At 36.9% G+C, this 18809-nt stretch overlaps 1 protein-coding gene across 3 annotated transcripts; it reads right to left on the bottom strand.

The window, feature by feature from the left end:
• Positions 1 to 1667: 1667 nt before the first annotated feature.
• HCFC2 (host cell factor C2) lies at positions 1668 to 16862 on the bottom strand. Of its 3 annotated transcripts, XM_010566313.1 has the most exons (15): positions 16720 to 16862; positions 16167 to 16327; positions 14902 to 15110; positions 14317 to 14401; positions 13147 to 13250; positions 12383 to 12571; positions 10954 to 11139; positions 10427 to 10530; positions 9242 to 9404; positions 8026 to 8226; positions 6733 to 6803; positions 5372 to 5509; positions 3819 to 4004; positions 3049 to 3334; positions 1668 to 1958 (listed from the first exon to the last, which is right to left on the bottom strand). In XM_010566313.1, exons 1-15 carry the CDS (start codon positions 16762 to 16764, stop codon positions 1933 to 1935), a joined length of 2154 nt encoding a protein of 717 aa, XP_010564615.1. In that variant the 5' UTR covers positions 16765 to 16862; the 3' UTR covers positions 1668 to 1932. The 3 variants fall into 3 exon arrangements, with proteins under 3 accessions (XP_010564615.1, XP_010564616.1, XP_010564617.1); XM_010566314.1 differs by lacking the exon at positions 12383 to 12571 and having other exon boundaries at positions 1668 to 3334; XM_010566315.1 differs by lacking the exons at positions 14902 to 15110; positions 16167 to 16327; positions 16720 to 16862 and having other exon boundaries at positions 1668 to 3334; positions 14283 to 14398.
• Positions 16863 to 18809: the final 1947 nt, after the last annotated feature.

Genomic DNA, 18809 nt, shown 5'->3' with positions numbered 1-18809 from the left:
GTTTTCTCTAAAGGCTTCTTTCACAGTACTAATAAGAAAAACCAAGTTCTATTCTTCTAGTTAACAGTTCATGTGTACGGTATTTTAGTTATCAGACAGTATTGGTAGTGAGATCATAGCTGATGAAATGGACCATTAAAATACAAATATCTTAAAGCCAGTTAACTTCAGGAAAAGTCCTATACATTCATACTATAAACACCGTTTAAAGTGAATCTGGGATATCTGTCATTAACACAAGGTTCTTCTCTGGAGTAAACACATGTGTATTACTCCTGTGCCACACTTAACACTATTATAGCGATTTATGGTCCCCAGCACTTTTTATATGCTGTTATAGCATGTGATGTGTTGCAATAATTAAGGCTGTATCAGCACTTCCATTATAACCCTGATTTTCAGGGTAGCTAAAACTTGGCTATTAAATCTGCTCTAGGATACTTGAGCTGTTAAATCTCTAATATTTTAGTGATACTTCTCCCACCGAACCAGGCACATCATTTATTTTAGTTTATATATTTACAAACGCTCTTAAGACAAATTTAACTGGCAGAGGCAAGAAATTCTACCATGATGTACAGTCTTTTGGCATTCGGGGCAAAATTAAAGTGCAAAGTATAAACTTCATTGCACAGTAAATAATTTAGGTTTTATTTTAAAATAAATCTTATTTAGGTGCCTCAATCTATTCACCTAGTGACCTTGTCCAACTCAGCCATTTTCCTCTACACTTTGGTAAACATAGGTTTATATATAGATACATAAATAGCATTTAAAATGTTTACCTTTATTTCACTACTGTGAACAATTTTTTTCTTTTAGCGTAGGAATGGATCAACCTATTCCTAGAAGTAATGCTTGTTGAATTTATCAGCTAGCTAGTTAATGTAAAATGATGCATAGTAAAAGGGAGATACTGAACTTGATTGGTAGAATATACTGGTAAAGCAAACAAGCACTTAAGAAGATTAACTGGAATAAATATGTTGAAAGTTGCCATATAGTATGTGCAAAATTGCTTACCATTTATTCTAAACTTTGGTTAAAAGTTTCAGATTGAAGTTTTACAGAAACATTATGGAAGCAACACAAGTGATTACAAACACAGGAATGAGGTAAGTTATTATTAGTGCAAAAAGCAAGCATATGCTAAAAGCAAAGCATATGGATTTAAAAAAAAGAGAATGAATCTCATGGAAGTTTTAATACAAGACCAGAAAGGTCTCTTGTAAACATTGGTATTTACAAGTTTGAGATTTGTACAACTACAAAAGGATAATTCTAAATATTAGTAGTGCATTTACAATGAATTTATGTTTTTTTGTAATACGAGAAATGACTAAGTTTAACTTTTTCTTTTAAATCTTCAGGGGATATCTTTCAAGATTAAGATATTTGTTACAAATAGTAGAAAAATCATTTCTTTACAAAAAAAGTATATATTAAAATATTTATACATTTTAAGTTACTATATAATAACTGGAAATTTTTGCCTTGTACTCAGGCACCACAATGAAGAATGTGGTATAAGGAACTGAAACCAAACAGAATTTGCTCATATATCAAGTCTTACGAATTATCTATGCAAGATCTGTAGCAATCATGGGGACTCTACCTCAAATACTACTGTATGTGCCAATTTTTTCTTTATTTATTTTTAATTTTAATTTTAAACTGTGTATTTTTTACATTTTCACTACCAAAAAGAGCTACTGGATAGAGTATGGTCCTCCACCCCACCATCTTCAATATAGTTTCTATATGGTACTCATACCTGAGCAAGGCTGTGTAACGCTGATGTTTCAAACGTAAAAAAGGTTATATATTTTTAAGATAAAAACAATGCAAAAATAAAATATTTGTAGCATTTACAAATAGTACAAGAGTTACATTAAACACTACATTCGAAACTCGAGATTCATTATGTTGTTTCTACTTTGAGCTTGATGTTTTCATATCTGCAAAAAGAAGGAGACATTGTTAAACATTTCATTATTTCACATGGTGTACACGGTCAAATAGTTTCAAACAACTACTGCTTCAGAGCTCTGGAATACAGGTCATAGTCAAAACCCTTGCCAATTAAAGGGTAAAACCAGCATCCGAATACTAAACATTACAGAAGACAGCTTCTTCATTGTTGCTCTCCATCTTAGAAAAACACACGTTAAAAAGCAAGCAGTGGTTGGTGTATCCAACTGTTCGCTTTTAACCACACCCTGTGGATCACAGCCCACAAACCGAGAGGTCAGCTAAACCGATACAACAGGTCATTGCTCCCCAAGGGGGTGGCCACACTCCCCTTGCTCTGCCCTTCCTAACCTTCCTCCAAGCTCACAGGACCTCTTGCTGAGCAAAGCCAGCTCACAACCAGCAGAAAGCTAAGCCTGAAAGCAGAAGAGAGGAGAAGCCAGCAAAACTTCTTGTTTTGAGCCCCTGGACTGGCTTACTTAAAAGGTGAGCCAGAACTGATCAGGCTAAAAGCCAATCTTTATATTCAGTGGATCCATTCCAATCCCCAACTCATCATGAGCCTGTACAAATTCAAGTGCAGGGACAAGATGACAAAACCTCTTCTGGCTGCAATACAGACTTTAAAGTGTGTATGTGTCACAAAAATGTACCTGACATCACCTTATGAAAAATTTTGCTAATAAGGACGGGGGAAAGATTGAAAAAAACCCTGATTACACCCATGCATGTAACTGTACTACTTCTTATTAGAATGAAAAACTTTAGAGCTGAAGTAAAGCCCAGGGAAATCAGAAGTTTATTAGGCTTTTATTATTTGAGGGACTGGGTAATACTCAATAACCAACATTCCAGTACTTGCTTGTCTTTGCTTGTGAACAAATATAAAAAAAAAATTTTAAATGTTATGCCAAATTCAACAACTAGATTTTCTTAAAACTTCTACAAGGAACAAAACAACATTTGAAGAACTTCACATGCACTGCTGAAAAAAGTACTGGTTCTAGAGACACAATACACCATTTTCTCCACTACAGCTACAGCCCATGTAAATGCTGCGTCTGACATCGACTTTACCTTGAAGCCATCGAACCTGCGTGGCTGGTCCGTATCCTCTCTCATTCTTTGCAGAAATTCTGAACACTATAGCAGGTCGGGAAGTGTAATCAACATGAGCATTTGAAAGCTGGGCAGCAGTCACTATACATGATGTTTTAAGACCACAGTATATTCTCATAAATACAAGCTGACTTGGATTTTCCTGTAATTGTGTGGAACGGATTGCTAAGTAGGCAGAATATTCTAAAATGTTTCCAGAAGGTGAAGCAGGAGGCTCCCAAGAAAGATGAATACAGTCTACACTCTGAAGAAAAAGGGAGAAAATGTGATAGTATGTAGGCAACCATTAGATACTCAAATATATATATATATAATTATATATACGTAAAAATACAAAAAAAGCTCTAAAGATCATCTGAAAATTCTAGCCTAACATCATCAGTCTTTGGAAGTAAGGATGTGTCTTTTGACTTTTTTTATAAGGCATGGTAAAGCCCTATAGATTTAAGGATGCAGAAAGAGAAAGTCATGGGGCAACTCTCAAATGATTGAGTAAGATGTGTATCTGGTAACATGATCATTAAGTCTTAAAATAATTCTTTAAAGCAAATTTCTTAAATAATATTACATTGACCAGAATTAACCAAGTAAGCATTTGACACTATTTTATATGACAATTTTAACTTGAAAAAAAGCACAACAACAAACCAACAAAAACCAGGAGTTCTGAGATTAAGCTTGTGACCAGAATTTTATACATCGGTACTGGAATTACCTATATGTCTCACCTTGGTGATTTTGACTGTTGAAGGAGCTCCAGGAAAACCTGGAATGCAAGTCTTGAATTCACTGATTTTACTGAAAGGCCCAACACCACAGCCATTAATTGCAGCAACTCTGAACCTGTACACTGTGCCAGGAAGAAGATCCTGTTTCTTAAGTAATCTGTAGTCTGGTACATCTGCACTTTCCATCTGAAAATAAAGCAACATTTGCGTTAATTTTTAAAATATTCTAAACACAATTAGCTTAAAAAAATATAAAGTGGGTAGCAATAAACTGAAGATTAATAAGTTTAATTGAAACTGAAAAACTATCTAATACTTTTGTACTTAAATCAGAATTTACAAAAAGGTTCTGACTGAGGCACTAGCTCAGCTCAAAACAGCTGATCTAGGATGCAATATGGGACTACATCTCTAACCCACCCACCCCCTGCATTTTTCAGTCATTTAAATTGAACTGAACCTCTTGGTTATTTTTACTTGGGAAAGTAAAAGCAAAGTAGCAATTCCAATTGTATAGCTTATGATTTAATAGGCATACTCTTCTGTCCTAAAAAATATTTTTCTTTCAAAACCAGTTATTCCTACAGTTAAGAGTTGCAATTGTTGCATAGATAATCAAAATGTTTTTAAAGAAAAGCACTGCAAATTAGTAACATTGAAGTTTCTGAAACATTATGTGCTACTGTACTTCCATGTTTAAAATATGCATTGATGCATCCTTGAAATTTCCAATGGAACTATTTTCCTTCTGAATAATGTACAAGAAATCACAATCAATGTAAACACTGTAAAATGTACTACACTCTTTAAAACTAAGATGTGCAATATTTATAGGGAAGTGCTTTCAAAGAAAGCGTTCTGTGTTCTTTTCTTTTTGTCTCAAGAAAACATATACCCATCGTTTTTGTTTACAGTTCGCTAGGACATCATTAATTTACACTTTCACCATCAAAACTGCAACATTTTTGCAAGTTTCACCCGTATAGCATTTTCATATATAAACTTATATATGCAACAACATTGTTAGAGAAATCTAATACAAAACCCACTACGGTTTCATATCCAGTCTTTTTAAACAGCCTAGCCTATGTCTTATTAGTATCTTTAACAATTTTTAAGCAAAGATTCTGGAAACAGAGAAGAAACTTTGATCGAAACATTTCAATGCTGTACTGAAATAATGTATTAAGAAGTTGTGAGGTTTTTAGTTTTTAAGAATCTTCACTGGTTTGAAAGCTCACTAAGTTTAATATTCTTTCTTAAGGCTAGAAATAGAAATATGGAAAGAATTAGCAATAGCAAAATAAGATGTTCCATATTATCATACAAAAACAACAGAAGAAAATTCATCTGGTTTAAGAAATAGTAAAAAAAAAAGTGAGCAAAATACATGAGGAACTACTGGTCACAAAATACAAAACTCCTGTAAGCACCAGGTCCTGCTGCAGTATCAGAAAACCCCACATTTTGTTGTCAACCATATGAGCAACAGATTCCAAAATATGTATGTGATATGTATGTGTAAGTTATGTCAGACAAGAATTAGCAGCTACCTTGTTAGAGATGCTCAGCGTTTCCTCTGGCAGCAAATAGAACTGGCTCACCACAGCGCTGTTGTTCTTAAAAATTCCAACATCATACCACTGCCGGTCTCTTGGTTTCACCGGTGCCATCTGTCTTTGTGAAGTTTTCTAGTGTTTGAAGAACACGTTATGTAGACTACGCATACTTCAATGTAATGTAAAAAAAAAAGTGAAGACTCTAGCATATGTAAGAGACAACCCCCTTTTATAGCAGTCTTACTTTCTTCAAATGAATATACATGTATTATTAAAATACTGTTCAAAACCAATGGGTTCTTACACATTGATTTAGACACAGTCCATCATTTAAAAAAAACCCAACAGTTGGGATGTCACCTCTGACATTTTAGTTTAAACAGGGAGGGGAAGAAGTTTAAAGCTGTAGAACTAGGTGTCCGTAGCAGCATGTAGTTGTGAGTTAATTTCACTCAGAGGTCAGAAAGTTCCACAACATGGTCCAACATCAGTAGCTCTACCTGGGATTCAGCTACACCTCAGCCCCAAACATACTCTCTTTCAAGGCGCTGCTGAACTTGCTTGCAGTTGAGAACAGGGCCTCTGCTTGTGGCATGGGGCAATGGTGATGGAGGGCATGGGAACTGTTCCTGACTGGCCCAGAAAGACAAACCATCTTTCTCACTTGTCTCCAGGCACCAGGGAGGGTGCTTGCATGGTCAGTGTGCCCAGCACAGACAGGCCACTATCCTGCTAGCATGGAAAACGGGCAGGAGTGGCAGCTGCTCTGGGCAAAAGCACCCCAACCCTTTAGTAGCAGCTGCTTCTTCCCATCCTTAGCTCCTCTCTTTTGGTGGCAACAGTGGCACCTTGGTTTTATGTATTAAGTTGTAAGCAGGTGAAATAGGAAGCATTTACTTTTTCAGGCAGTATTTACAGCTTGCATAGCCAGTCCCCATCTCCTCTAGGGAAAAACATCAAGATGTCAGTTTAGTTATGTTTCAAACCTATAGATCACCAGCTAACACTAGTCTGATCATACTTCATTTTAAATTCAGTTGTGCATACAGAAGAATATTTTACATTTGCACATCATGCAGCAGAGAGATCATTCCACTGTGCCAGTCAATAAAAATGATTCAACAGCTGAAACACATACTTGGATCTCCTCCCGACTACACAACTGCTACTTAGACTCAAATCAAACACACACAATGCAATTAGTTTTACAACAGAAATGCTTACCCCTGTATTATTCACTTCAAGCCCTAAATATACACTGCTTTTCTTTCAGAGATATAATTAAAGGAAGACAGGAGAGACCTTACAACTAATCAACAGAACAATAAATACAGCATATACTTTGTCAGACTTACAGAGGAGTGTGAATCATTTGTCTGTCCAGTGTTGACCCTTGTTGAAGGCATGATACAAGCAGTTTCAGCAGCTAGAAACAAAAAGTTATATTTAAAAAGCTTAAGTGATACAAAAAATTTAACACAAAGTCCACAGAGTATGAAAGGCGACCTCAACAGCCATCTACAAGTATTTGTTGCAAAAGTACGTCTCAGACTTCTTTTGCATGCAGTTCTATTTATAACACGTCCAACTAATTTTGGCTTGCGTCATATTCACAGAACAATTGTAAGAGCCTGGCATTGCAGGCTGCTACAGATAATACAAACAGAAAGCAGGACTCAGAAAATCCTAAAAAGTGACAGAATTATGAAATCAATATGAAGTATTTGTGAACAAATAATCTAAATGCCAGATTGAAGCACATACTGATGACATTGTATGAATAGTCTAAGCATGAAATCTTAATCTGAATGCACTGACGTCAATACAGTCTGAATTCTGAACATAAGCAGTTAATCTTTAAACAATCCTAACAAATGGGAAAAGAACATTTATTAAATTTAATATGGAATCTTAAAAAAGATAAATCAAAGCACATAAGCACATGAACAACACAAGGGAATATTAGTATTCTATACTTGTGTTTCTGGGTTTTGCTTTTAAAATACAATACTGTTTGGTAAAAATTACACTACTCACACAGTGTCAATAAGAGAATACAGTTCTTTAGTTAACACTCAAAACAATAGCAAGCACAGCCTGATGATTGATATTCATGAAAAACAAAACTTGAAAAACTACCAATATGTTTAGTTTCTGCATTGCTGCTTATTTCAGATATTTCAAGCAGTCTGTGAAGAGGTCACCACATTTGACTAGCAGTGAGCTAGCCACGTGAACTGGCCATATTTGTTATAGAGGTCAATTGTTTAAAATCAAAATCATTTAAGGTTTGTAGTCTTTTGCTGACTAAATAAACAGACAATCACCGAATGAAAGCAAATGTGCTGTGGGCACCAAAACTGGCTGCCACTGCTGTTTAGAAAATAGGCTTCTGCATAAATGAAGATTTAAATGACTTTTCATTTACAGGAAACAAAGTGGTTTGCAAACATATAAAAGGAGTATCCTGATTTTAAAAGATGTTTAAATCATAGCAGAGATCATCCAGGCTGCCCAAGTCCTCAATACCCAAAGCTCTATCTCAATCCCAGGTACTAGTCAAGATGGGAATCCCACCACACTAGAGGAACTCTGATGGCCTTAGATATATATGGCTCAAAATACAGTATGTGAAACACATTTCAAACCTTCAGATTTTGAATTGAATGTTGTTAGTGAAGTTTCATCTTTAACAACTGCCCCATTTGTACTTGATGATTCAGTTTTAACAGCCTGCTGGGTTACCATAGTTTGTGTGCTGGAGACAGTACTGGATACAGAAGCATCAGGATTTACAGTTCGTTTGTCCAAGTCATGTAATTCACCTACATTTGCTGAAGTCTGGGGACCTTAAAAAAAGAAAATATTAACCAGAATTCAATACTGACAACACCTAACAAATCTCAGCTTGATCTAATGGCTTTAGTTTCATACAAAACCAGAGTTTAGCTCAGATTTAGATTAGAATTGATGTGATTATATTAATTGCTAATGCTTTCTTTAGGTATGTAACTTAACAAGAGTCTGTCTGCACAGTCATAAACAGATATATGTAAACAGTCATATTAAAATGGCAATTTCATTTGTTTTAAGCTTGCTATTCTGTATCTATTTGGTTATGAAAGGATTAATTTGGAAAAAAAAATCCTAATATAAAGTATCCACACAAATCAGTAACACAGATTTGTAACTATCAACTTAAGATTAACCACTGTGGAAGTCTGTTTCTCACTTAGCGCTAAGATCTAAAATTTCCACACAATACTTAAATTACACTGTGAAGAAAATGAAAATCCAACAACCTATAAATTACATGAAAGTCAGATACAAACAGATCAGGTGATTGAGCCTGGATTCACCACACTGAACTTAAGGCACTTCAGTGAAATGCCTAAATCAGTGCCTAGTCATCTTCTATTTCCTCTACAGTCAGACAGAAACATGCTCCTCTCTATGTTGCCTAAAAATTTACATCGGCTAATAGCTTTTCGCTATTAACAGACAGAAGTAGTGTCAAAGAGAGCCTGGAGTTACTACTACCTTAACGTTGTAAAACGAATCTGGCCCTGTCAGTCTGTTCTTTGATGTTAAAAACTGCTACTTATGTTTAAAGAGACACATTTGCCATCATAATAATGAATATATTGAGAATTTCATGTCCCTTGCAATACTTCAAACAACTTAAGATTTCATTTTTCCTTGTATCTTCTAAAAATATGTACAGTAATAACTGGCACAAGTTGTTTTTTTTTAAACTACAAAGGCCTCTAAAATATTTTTAAATTGCAAGACAGAAATTTAAAGTTTATGAGATTAATTTTAACTCTCACTTTTTAATTAATTTTTATTCTATAGTTATCTTACTTGAAGTACAAACAGGCAAAAGAGAAGGGGCATTTGATTCTTTGAATCCTGTAGCATCTGCATGGTTTTTCATAGTCTCCTGTGTAATCTTGTTTTCAGGTGCTGCAACCTTTTCTTTTCCTTCTACTTTTAATAATGAGTTGGATGAAAGGGAAACTTGGACCTAACCAAAACAACACATTTGTTAATGTTTAACTGCAAAGTTCAGAAATTTCAGTTGCAAACATGGCATGAAAATGCTTGCTCGAAAACAACAAACAAAAATTCTCCAACAAATCCCCCTAGCACTTTAAATTAAAACAAGAAACCAAACCAACCTCACAATCCACCTTACCTTAGCCACTATAAAACAAAGACTCAAACTCTAACTTGACTTGGAAGTGTCCCTGACACAGACTGAATTTTATCTGAGAGCGAACTCACATTCTTAGGTTATTACATGGAAGTTCACTGACGCATACATTTAGTCTGCTGGGGGTACTTGAGGGGATGGGAAAAATCACAATTACAGAGGCTTTCAACCTTTGCTTTCCTGGCACATACCTAAGACATTTCTACTGTTAGTAAAATTTATAGTACTTCTACATGTGTTTTCTACAAGAATACATTATGGATCCCATACAGACCTGAGGCCCTACACAATTAAGAAAAAGTCTGAATTTCTAAAAATGTGATCCTTTAGCCAGAGTTTGTTCTCCCTTTTATTTAAACTGGCAAAACAGTGGAACATGTACAACTGCACAACCAGAATAGATAATAATTGGGTTTATACTGTAGTAGGAACCTACAACTAAGCAGACTAGCATAAAAACACCAACAAAGAAGGAATTTGCCTTATCCTTTTTGCCTCCCACATTAATTTCACCAACATTTGGAGCATGAATAGTATTTCTACCAGTATCAGGCTCCCATTTAGCGTTCTGGAAGTCAATACAGTTGCAGTTTCCTTTCTGCATTACCAGGAAGAAGACTTTAAAGACTGTCTGTCAATCATAAAAGTAAAAAGAATGTAAGAAAAAAGACAACTACTTCAGCAGGTGCCTTTTTTTGTTTGTTTGTTTCATTTTGTTTTTTTTCTAAGGCCTAAAAAGTATGCACGGACTTTTAAAACTGAGAAAGTCTTTTGGCAGTTCTCTTGCTTCCCACACTACTTTGCCACTTAGGCATTTTTCAGTTTACACTTACATTATTAGGAATGACATTGTTTGTTTGGCTGGGATGATCCACCTTCATTTCTGGATAAGGGACACTAGGCAATGATTGTGGACTTTGCTGTAGAGAAGAGCCACCTTTCAGGTAAACAAAAACAAATTTCAATCAGTTACATAAAACCTAATATTAATGATGGTTGGAATCCAGTAAGCAAGAGGGAGACCCAAAGTTGCCTCAAGGAAGACTTGGTTGTAAGACTGAAATGAAACTGCATGGCCAAACAGTCAGATGGAATCCCTTCCCAACTGTGTCTTTTCTCAAATTGTGCCCAGCACTGTACTAATACCTTCATATTCGGATAGCTGCCCAAAACTGACAGATAAAAGTTAAAGCTGAGTTTTCCATAATTATGATGCACGCATTTTGGGAATAACCAAAGAAATAGGGTCTCTCTCTCTCTCTCTCTCAAAATTATTTTTTTTAAAAACAAACTCATATGAATTACTTACACAATCCTCTACCTTTACACAAACATTAGCATAATGTGATCTGACTACTACCTTGTGAACTCAGCACTGATGTCTCAGGAACCCCAGTACCAGGTATTCCAGCCACTGATGGCACTGGTGAGTCAGCATGTAATTGAAGAAGATATCCTTCAACCGTAGGTACTTCATCCCATTTCACTTGAAAAGAGTTGGTGGTAGCTCTAATCAGCTGTACCTGTGATGGTGCTGGAGGTTTCTCTACAAGAAACCAATAAAACACAGATGGCATGTTTGAAATTGCCCTCCTTTATCCATTTAAGAAATATCTATACAATGCAAGCAAAATCAATAGCTCCTTTTTCACTTATGTACAATATATATCAGATTCAACAAGAAACAGTTGTCAACGGCAGCAAGTCCAGTCAGAGAATTATAAAGTGCCATTCTAGAGTTTTAAAAAAATGCAGAAGTTTTGATGCTGTGTTTTTTAATGGCTCTTCTGCTGCCAGCAAGTCTTTGGGTTGTATATACATAATTATAGGGATTACAGACATAAGAGATCCTTGTCCTTTCCTAAAAGGCTGCATGCAGCTCTTTGGCTCCTAAAGCTTTACGTATTCTTGGAAAGGATTCACAGAGGACTGTGCTTCCTTTTTGCTTGCTCTCTGTAGCTAAAGCAAGCTTTCCCTCAAACTTCTGCAGAGGCTGAAGCCTAGGCATGAATCAATGCCAATGACCTCCTCCTCTCACTTGCCTTGATACCTGACTAGGCTGCACTCTCAAGCACATGCCTCCCCTGCTACTCTTTCATCTTCTGACCTTCCTGAGGAAAAAAAAACAAAGGGGGGAGGGGAAGAAAACACGATCTCCTAAACATTTCACAATCTCCAATAACAATTCTCATGCTTCTGCTTAAGCAGGCAACAACTCCCTCCCCAAATTACTATTCTAGTTCCCTCTCTCCCAATACCATCTCAGTGTCCTGCCATCAAGCCAGCTACTAACAAGTAATTAGTGCTCCAGAATTCCCTTCAGCTCCGGGAACAATTTGGTCCTTTCTCAGATTTGACAGTATCTTTTTGCCAAGTCCAAGAGATGAGGAAGCAGCAGCAGCAATGATCCCAAGAGAAGGAGAGGTTTGGTAAAAAACAGTAAGTAGCAGCAGAAAAGATCACCAAGAAGAGAGGCCAGGTACTTTGAGTTTAGGTAAAACACCCTTTAGCACCTTGTATCTACTGACTATGGCACGCAGTGCAGAATCTAGCCACAAAGTTCTTTCAGAGGCTTTAAACAAGCCTTCCTAATTTTTTTCAGTTTAAGTTATAGCTGTAGCCTTCAAACAATCAACAGTGAAGTGTGGTTTACTTAAATAAGCTTTAAAATTTAAATAATCTTTGAGTTTGCTACAGCTTTTGATGTTCTCATCATCAATGATGCCAGCTTCCCATACGTTAATAAAATATGGAACATAGTACAAGTCTCTTGTTCATTTCTGACTCACCAGTATCAAGGTACCAAAGATCTTTGCAGCAAACTTGATTGTTCCAAGCTTTTCTGTAACCATCTCTACCACTCCAGATATACAGACGAGTGCCAACCGCTACAGCACAGTGTCCTGCTCTTGGCCCTGGTAACAAGTTACTTTTGTCCTCCTGGCAATCTGAGATCAGACCTATCCATTCTGTGGTATCTAGTAAATGAAACTCAAAAAATTTAGTTTCTAGATGTTTTCCAAAACAAGCAATACAGATGTTAATACACTTAACTGCTCAGAGAAAATGAAAATAAATCACCTCTGGTTTTATAGACAATTGCATTTAAATTTGCAATATTACAAAGAGAAGGTCGCTTTCCAATTAGTTTGCAAGATACGATCAATTAATACAGGATGAATTTTCTGACCTCTGGTTGTCTCTCTCAGGCAAATACAAGATCAGAAGTTGAGGATTCAGGGATAGTACTATCACGTTTAGAAAAAACTCATTTCAGGATCTGTCTCTTGTGTTATTCTATAAATGAAGAAGGAGTATTTACATTACTTAGTATTAAAGTTGTATTAACAAAGATTTGCACTAGCAAACCTGCTGAATGTGCAAAGAAAAATAAAAAGAATCACTTTAGAAAAAAACTGGCATCTTCTTTAGTCAGCTAGGATTACAACTGTGTATCCTACAACTTTTCTCAAGGTTTTCAAAATATTTATTCTACTCTGTTAAGAAAGTATTAATTCAAAATGCCCACTCCCAGAAAGGCAGAAACACTAACCCAAATTAAGATAAGAAAATGAACCGGTACATTTCCATTCACCATCATGAGCAGAAATATCACCTCCTGCTGACTGTGGAACCCATCCACCAAAAACATACATTCTGAAATACAGGAAAAGAGGGAAGAGGGAAAAAGAAAAGAAAAGCCAATTAACATCCAGATCTGCTGCATGTGCTCTCTCAAACTAGGACAAAACAGAAATTTTCCAGTGCTTTACAGTTCTGGTTTACAGCAGGTTTTATTTGTGTCTACTGTCTTTAGAAAGACAACTACCTTCTGAAATTTCTGAGTAAGTTAACTGACTAAAAAACCCAACCAAACAAAAAAAACCCCATCCAAAACTCCTCAAACAGCTTGCCAGAAACAGAAGTTAATATTGTATCTTTTTACAAACCACCAAACTGCTAATACTCTCCAAAAATGACGTATTTACACAGAATTTCTACAACCCTTTACTGCAGACCTCTTAATAAACCATTCTAAAATTAGAAGACTGGTATCTAAGTCAGATATCAAAATTTAAAAACATAAGGCAGGCTACAAATGACTAACATTTTAAGTAAATCATAAAAAGCTAAGCTGTTTGATCATAAGATACAAAGCTTTCACACTTTTTTCCCCCATTGCCTCTTTCTCTTCATGCCAGCTTGTAAACTGATATAAAATGGTTTGAAACCCATGTTTAAAAGTCCACTTTATCAATGTTATCTGCCAAAACAAACCATATTGGCAAGAAGCAAAGTAATGAGGAACAGACTACAGAAAAACTGGCCCATAAAAACGTGGAATGGTTTTGCCTAGAACTGGTTCTACTCTTTGGGCAGTTTCTTCGCATAGCTAGTTCACTGTGTCACAGACACAGAGGCACTCAGGTTGGCTCCTGACAGCCAACTTGGGTCCAGCTGAGACCACCCCAGAATGCACAAAGGTGAATTAAGAAGCCTGGAAAGCTGCTTGTGGGTTGGGCAGACTGTCCTGCTGGACAGAAACACAGCTTGATACCCTTAAATTAACAATGGTACTTTTAAATTTCCACTGAGGTAGGATAATAGAAGCAGAAAAGTATTCTACAGGGCTGATGGTTTATACTGAGCAGTAGTGGATAAGCATCATCATTCTCCTACTAGGTGTACCTTTCTAGAGTTGAGCTTTTAACAACAGACATACTTGTTTCCTATTACATTGGCCGTATGGAGACTGCGAGGAAGTGGTACTGTCCCTTTAGTTTCTGGTCTTGACCAGGTCATGGTTTCTAAAAGAAAAAGAATAAAAACCCTCAAAAAACTTGTTACTGTATATTTCACTACCTGGATTTTAGGAGGGAAGATACCTCTAGCATTTAACAAAACAAAATTTCACCTTTTCAAGAAGGCCACTTTAAGAAACAAGGCGCAATAACAAGCACTAAAAGCTTCTTTTAAAATTCACAGGAAATACTGACAAACTAATTGTTTATCAGTTTATGAAAAAGATATATTATGGTTTCATTATGGTTATTCAACTTGGTTATCATAGTGACAGGCTTTAAAGCACTCTATGGAAACAATCTCGCAGTGTAACCAAAATCAGTGAGGATAATATATGCAAACAATGCTGTACCTATTTAATTCCAAAAATTAAGAAAAGGTTAACACTATGGTGTAAGTCCCAATAATATCTGCACTACATCATGTCATTAATCATTATATACTAAAATTTTTCCTCTTAGCCAGTAAGGCCACTGCACTGACTTCTACTGGCAAATCAACTCACCTATGTCAAGTTCCCAGAGATCATTAAGCCGACAGCCACACATCCCTCCAAAAATATACATCTTTGGACTTCCCAAATCTTTTCTGCAGTATACGATGGCTGTATGAGATTCTCGGGGAGATGGCAAGATCCCTTTAGTCACAGGAATACTCCAGCCGACAACGCCAGAACCGTGTTGCAGCTCCAGTTCATAGAAATCATTTAAATATCTAGGGTATTATTGTCAAAGTATGAAAAATTCACTTATAAGCAAGATTACAAGTGAGCTTTAAACCCTGACCACTTCCAAGTATTACAGACTTCTGTCTTGGGAGAGTGTAGAATTTTAAAATCTCAAAACCTTTGATGGCATTGTGGACAGTACCAAAAATAAATGGATATAAAACAAAAAATGAACTATTATAAGTTGTTGCCTCTAAGGAAACATGCTTTCATATCATACTTGATATACTATATTACATGAAAGAAACATTCAACACTGGTAAACAACATTCTTAGCAGAAATTACTACATATGCAGAAGCTTGGAATAAACTGCAAAATTGTGAGCAATACATGATGACATGGGACATTAGAGATGAATTTCTGCAACTCTAAGGCAACAAAGGTGAAAGGAAGCTGTTTCTTTTCTGATGTCTTCAGGCTGGCCAACAGAAAATTAGCCATTTGTTGCTGAATCTATCAGCAAGTTATTTTTAGGTAACGGTCTTTGAATCTTGGCATTCATACCAGATATCTCTTGTTTACTGAGCTTAAAATTGTCAGTTTATAGCTCAGTGGATATAAACGCTCTGAACTGCAGGTGAATGTGGATATAAAACTTCAGCATTATAGCACTGCTTGCTGATAATAAAGGCAACTTCAGCTGTTATTTCCAAAAATTCCAGATGAATTCATAACTGTTCTCCACAGCATTATAAAAGAAACTTCCATTGTGAATTCCCTGATTAGTCATGAGACTTTGCTGATTTAAGTAATTCTAACAATAAAGCCATTCTTGAAAACATCACCCCAAATACTAGGAAAAAAAGCAAAGTCTACTCAGGTTTCCCTCCAAAAGTGTCAGAGCTGTCAGTCAGTGTTACATATTGTGGGATTAGCAAAAGAAATACTTAAGCTTCTTAGCAAGTAACCCCTCCACTGCACAAATAATCCAAATGTGAGTACTTGGTACGCAGGGCAGCCTCCCTAGAATGTTCCTCTTCAAAGCTGTCGCATCTAGTAATTTATTTTTAAAGACATTGAATTCAAACTGTATCAGCATACCTGGGAACGTTATTATTTGAATCTTCACTTTCATTTGCCAGGCCACCAAATAAATAGCACTTGTTACCATATAAAGAAAAGCTGTGGCCAAGTCGAGGACAAGGTGGTGATCCCGTGGAAGGAGCTTGAGGTTTTACTTTTTTCCAGAGCCATCGACTTGCCTTAAAGACAAGAAAAATATATTCAGACATATCTTCATTTATAGTGTTTCATTGTCAATAGAATTCAGATAATATTAACACCTGTATATTTTCTGAATTATTTTTAAGGGAATGTTGGGCTTTTCTTAGGATATACATTAGGAGGGACATGTAAGAGCTAACCTTCATAAAGTGTTAAATATTTTATACTTATTTAGACTAGATGGAAGTCTCTTTTTCAAAGTTCTTTAGATTTCCACCATCTTCAGAATCTAGTTAAAGAGTTTATTCTTTCTGGAGCAGAGCAAAGCTCATCAAACTTTCCTGTTCAGTTGGTAACACAAAATGTGTTTGTTCATAAATAGATAAATGAAGTAGTGCTCAAAACTGAAACATCTTCACACATTTCCTACCTGCAATTCATATAAATCATTACTGTATCTTCCATATTCAACCATTCCTCCAAAAACTAGTATTCTGGTACCATCACAAACAAATCCATGTGCTGCACAGCCTGGAGGAATATCTCCCCTTACAGCAGGAAGGAACCACTGATTTGTAACTACAGTAGAGGGAAAAAAAAAGAAAAAAAAAAAAAGATACTTCAAACACCGAGAAGGAAAGTGTATTTTTAAACAACTCTGCTTTCTAAGAATTACCTTTTACCCATAGATAACTGTGAATGGGCTGTTTGTTTGACACCAAGTTTTAACTGAATTAAAACTTTTTTTTTTTTTTTAATAAAAAGAAAGGCAAACACCGCTATCAAATCAATGTTACTCAATATATGAATGAGCATGTAAGGTCACTGTAACTAAGTCAGTTACCAAGGGTCACCCAGCAATTTAATAGACTTGCCAAAAAAAGAGGCTAATGAGGAACCTAAGTGCAGTTCCACACAAAAGAGATAACTACGCTAACTCAGAGGGAGCTAGCCCTAGAAACAGAATTATTAGAGCTACAGCAGCATGGCAGTGTGCCTGGACTTAATAGCCCTACTGAAAACCTAATTACACTGTTCTGGGACCAATGTTAGCATCTACAGAGCACTGCACTGATACATGGGAGAGGAAAGGCACAGAGGCAAGAAAGAGCAACCAAGACTGCCTGATCCAGCAGCAGCATATTGATGTTCAAACTGTTCTGGGATGAAAGAATTACAGGAGATATCGCCTCCTTTTTCCTACGCTTTTTTCACGAGCAAGAAGAGGAAAAGTGTGAAATTAGAAGCTTCCAGTGAATGTTGCTGCAGGGGATTAAGATGCCCTTGATGTGTGCCAGCTCCTCAGAAGTCATCACACTCATAGCAAGAGCAATGGACAACACCCCAAGCTCAAGCAGCCAAGGTTACAACCCTGCATCTTAGCCCCCAGAGAAAAAAAGGTCCGTTTGGGCCAAACACTCATCTGGGAACCGGAACAACTGAGTTATGATCCTTTCTGTCACTGCCACAAAGGGGAAACACCTTTAGCAGAAAGTCTAAGCAGAAAAATAAAAAAAATGATGTTAAGACTCACTCAAAAGGCACCCATCAGAACATCTGTTCTGATTGATAGTATAACTGTAATATCTAAAAGCTTTCTTTACATTACTTGTCAAAACACAAAGGTTAAAAGAGATTTTTTTTTTTTCCTCCCCCCAAAAAATGTGATCGAATACAGCAGATCTTTTAACTACCATGGAAAAAATCTGCTTGGAAGAACTCTAACACTAAGCATTTTCCTCTTAGTAAACTACCTCCAAAACATGTTTGTGCTCCCAGATTTTATCTCAAAAACACTCAGCAGAAATACCATCTTTTTTTTGGAGGGGGGGAGAGGGCATACAATAAGAATAATTTTTGAATGATTCTTAAAAGTTGGCAAGTTAAAAGGCTAGTTAACATGCTCTCACTTTCAGGCTTTTGGTATGTTGCATCAGCAGCCAACACCGGCTGACTGAGCACAAATCAGTCACCTAACCCCCTGCCCCATCTCAGCCCAAGCGCTGAAATTACACAAAAGTTTTCCAGCCTCATACAGCATCCCGTACAGTGACTATTTAGGGATCTAATCTTTCACGAATAAAATCGCTCTTGGGCAGCTTCCTGTCTGGAAAGGCTCCCAATGCCAACATGTTCACTTTTCTAACCAAGATTTCTATTTCTGCGTGTTCAGCTCTCGTTAGCTGCCACCAGAGGGAAGAAGGGGGATCTGGACAGTCGAGGGGACTGACTAATCCAGTCAGCAGCCATTCAGCCGAGACCTGCCAGGGCAGACTCCGCAGCTCAGGACGACGGGCTGGGAAAGCAGAACACCCGCGAGGCGCCTAAAGAGATTTTCCAGGTTCCTTTTTTCCCCAGAAAGGACCGACATCAACCAGGGCGCAGCACAACCCCGGAGAACCCCTCGCCCAGGCCTATTTCCCGCCCGCTCCCCCCTCAGCGCCAGCGGCTCAGCCGAGCCCCCCGCGGGCAGTCCCGGGGGAAGGCAGGCGGCGATCCTCCCTCCCTCGCTGTGAGGAA

The sequence above is a fragment of the Haliaeetus leucocephalus genome, unplaced genomic scaffold (assembly GCF_000737465.1).
Source record: "Haliaeetus leucocephalus isolate CR32 unplaced genomic scaffold, Haliaeetus_leucocephalus-4.0 Scaffold206, whole genome shotgun sequence".
Classification (NCBI taxonomy): domain Eukaryota; kingdom Metazoa; phylum Chordata; class Aves; order Accipitriformes; family Accipitridae; genus Haliaeetus; species Haliaeetus leucocephalus.
This window is presented reverse-complemented; position numbering and strand designations above follow the sequence as displayed.

Excerpts from the sequence above, each read along its gene's own strand:
- HCFC2 (XM_010566313.1), bottom strand. The coding sequence starts at position 16,764 with ATGGTTGAATATGGAAGATACAGTAATGATTTATATGAATTGCAG. Across the intron at positions 13,251-14,316 it reads GCCAATGTAATAGGAAACAA|AATGTATGTTTTTGGTGGAT; the intron begins GTATGTCTGTTG and ends CCTGTATTTCAG. Across the intron at positions 3,335-3,818 it reads CAACAGTCAAAATCACCAAG|AGTGTAGACTGTATTCATCT; the intron begins GTGAGACATATA and ends CTTTTTCTTCAG.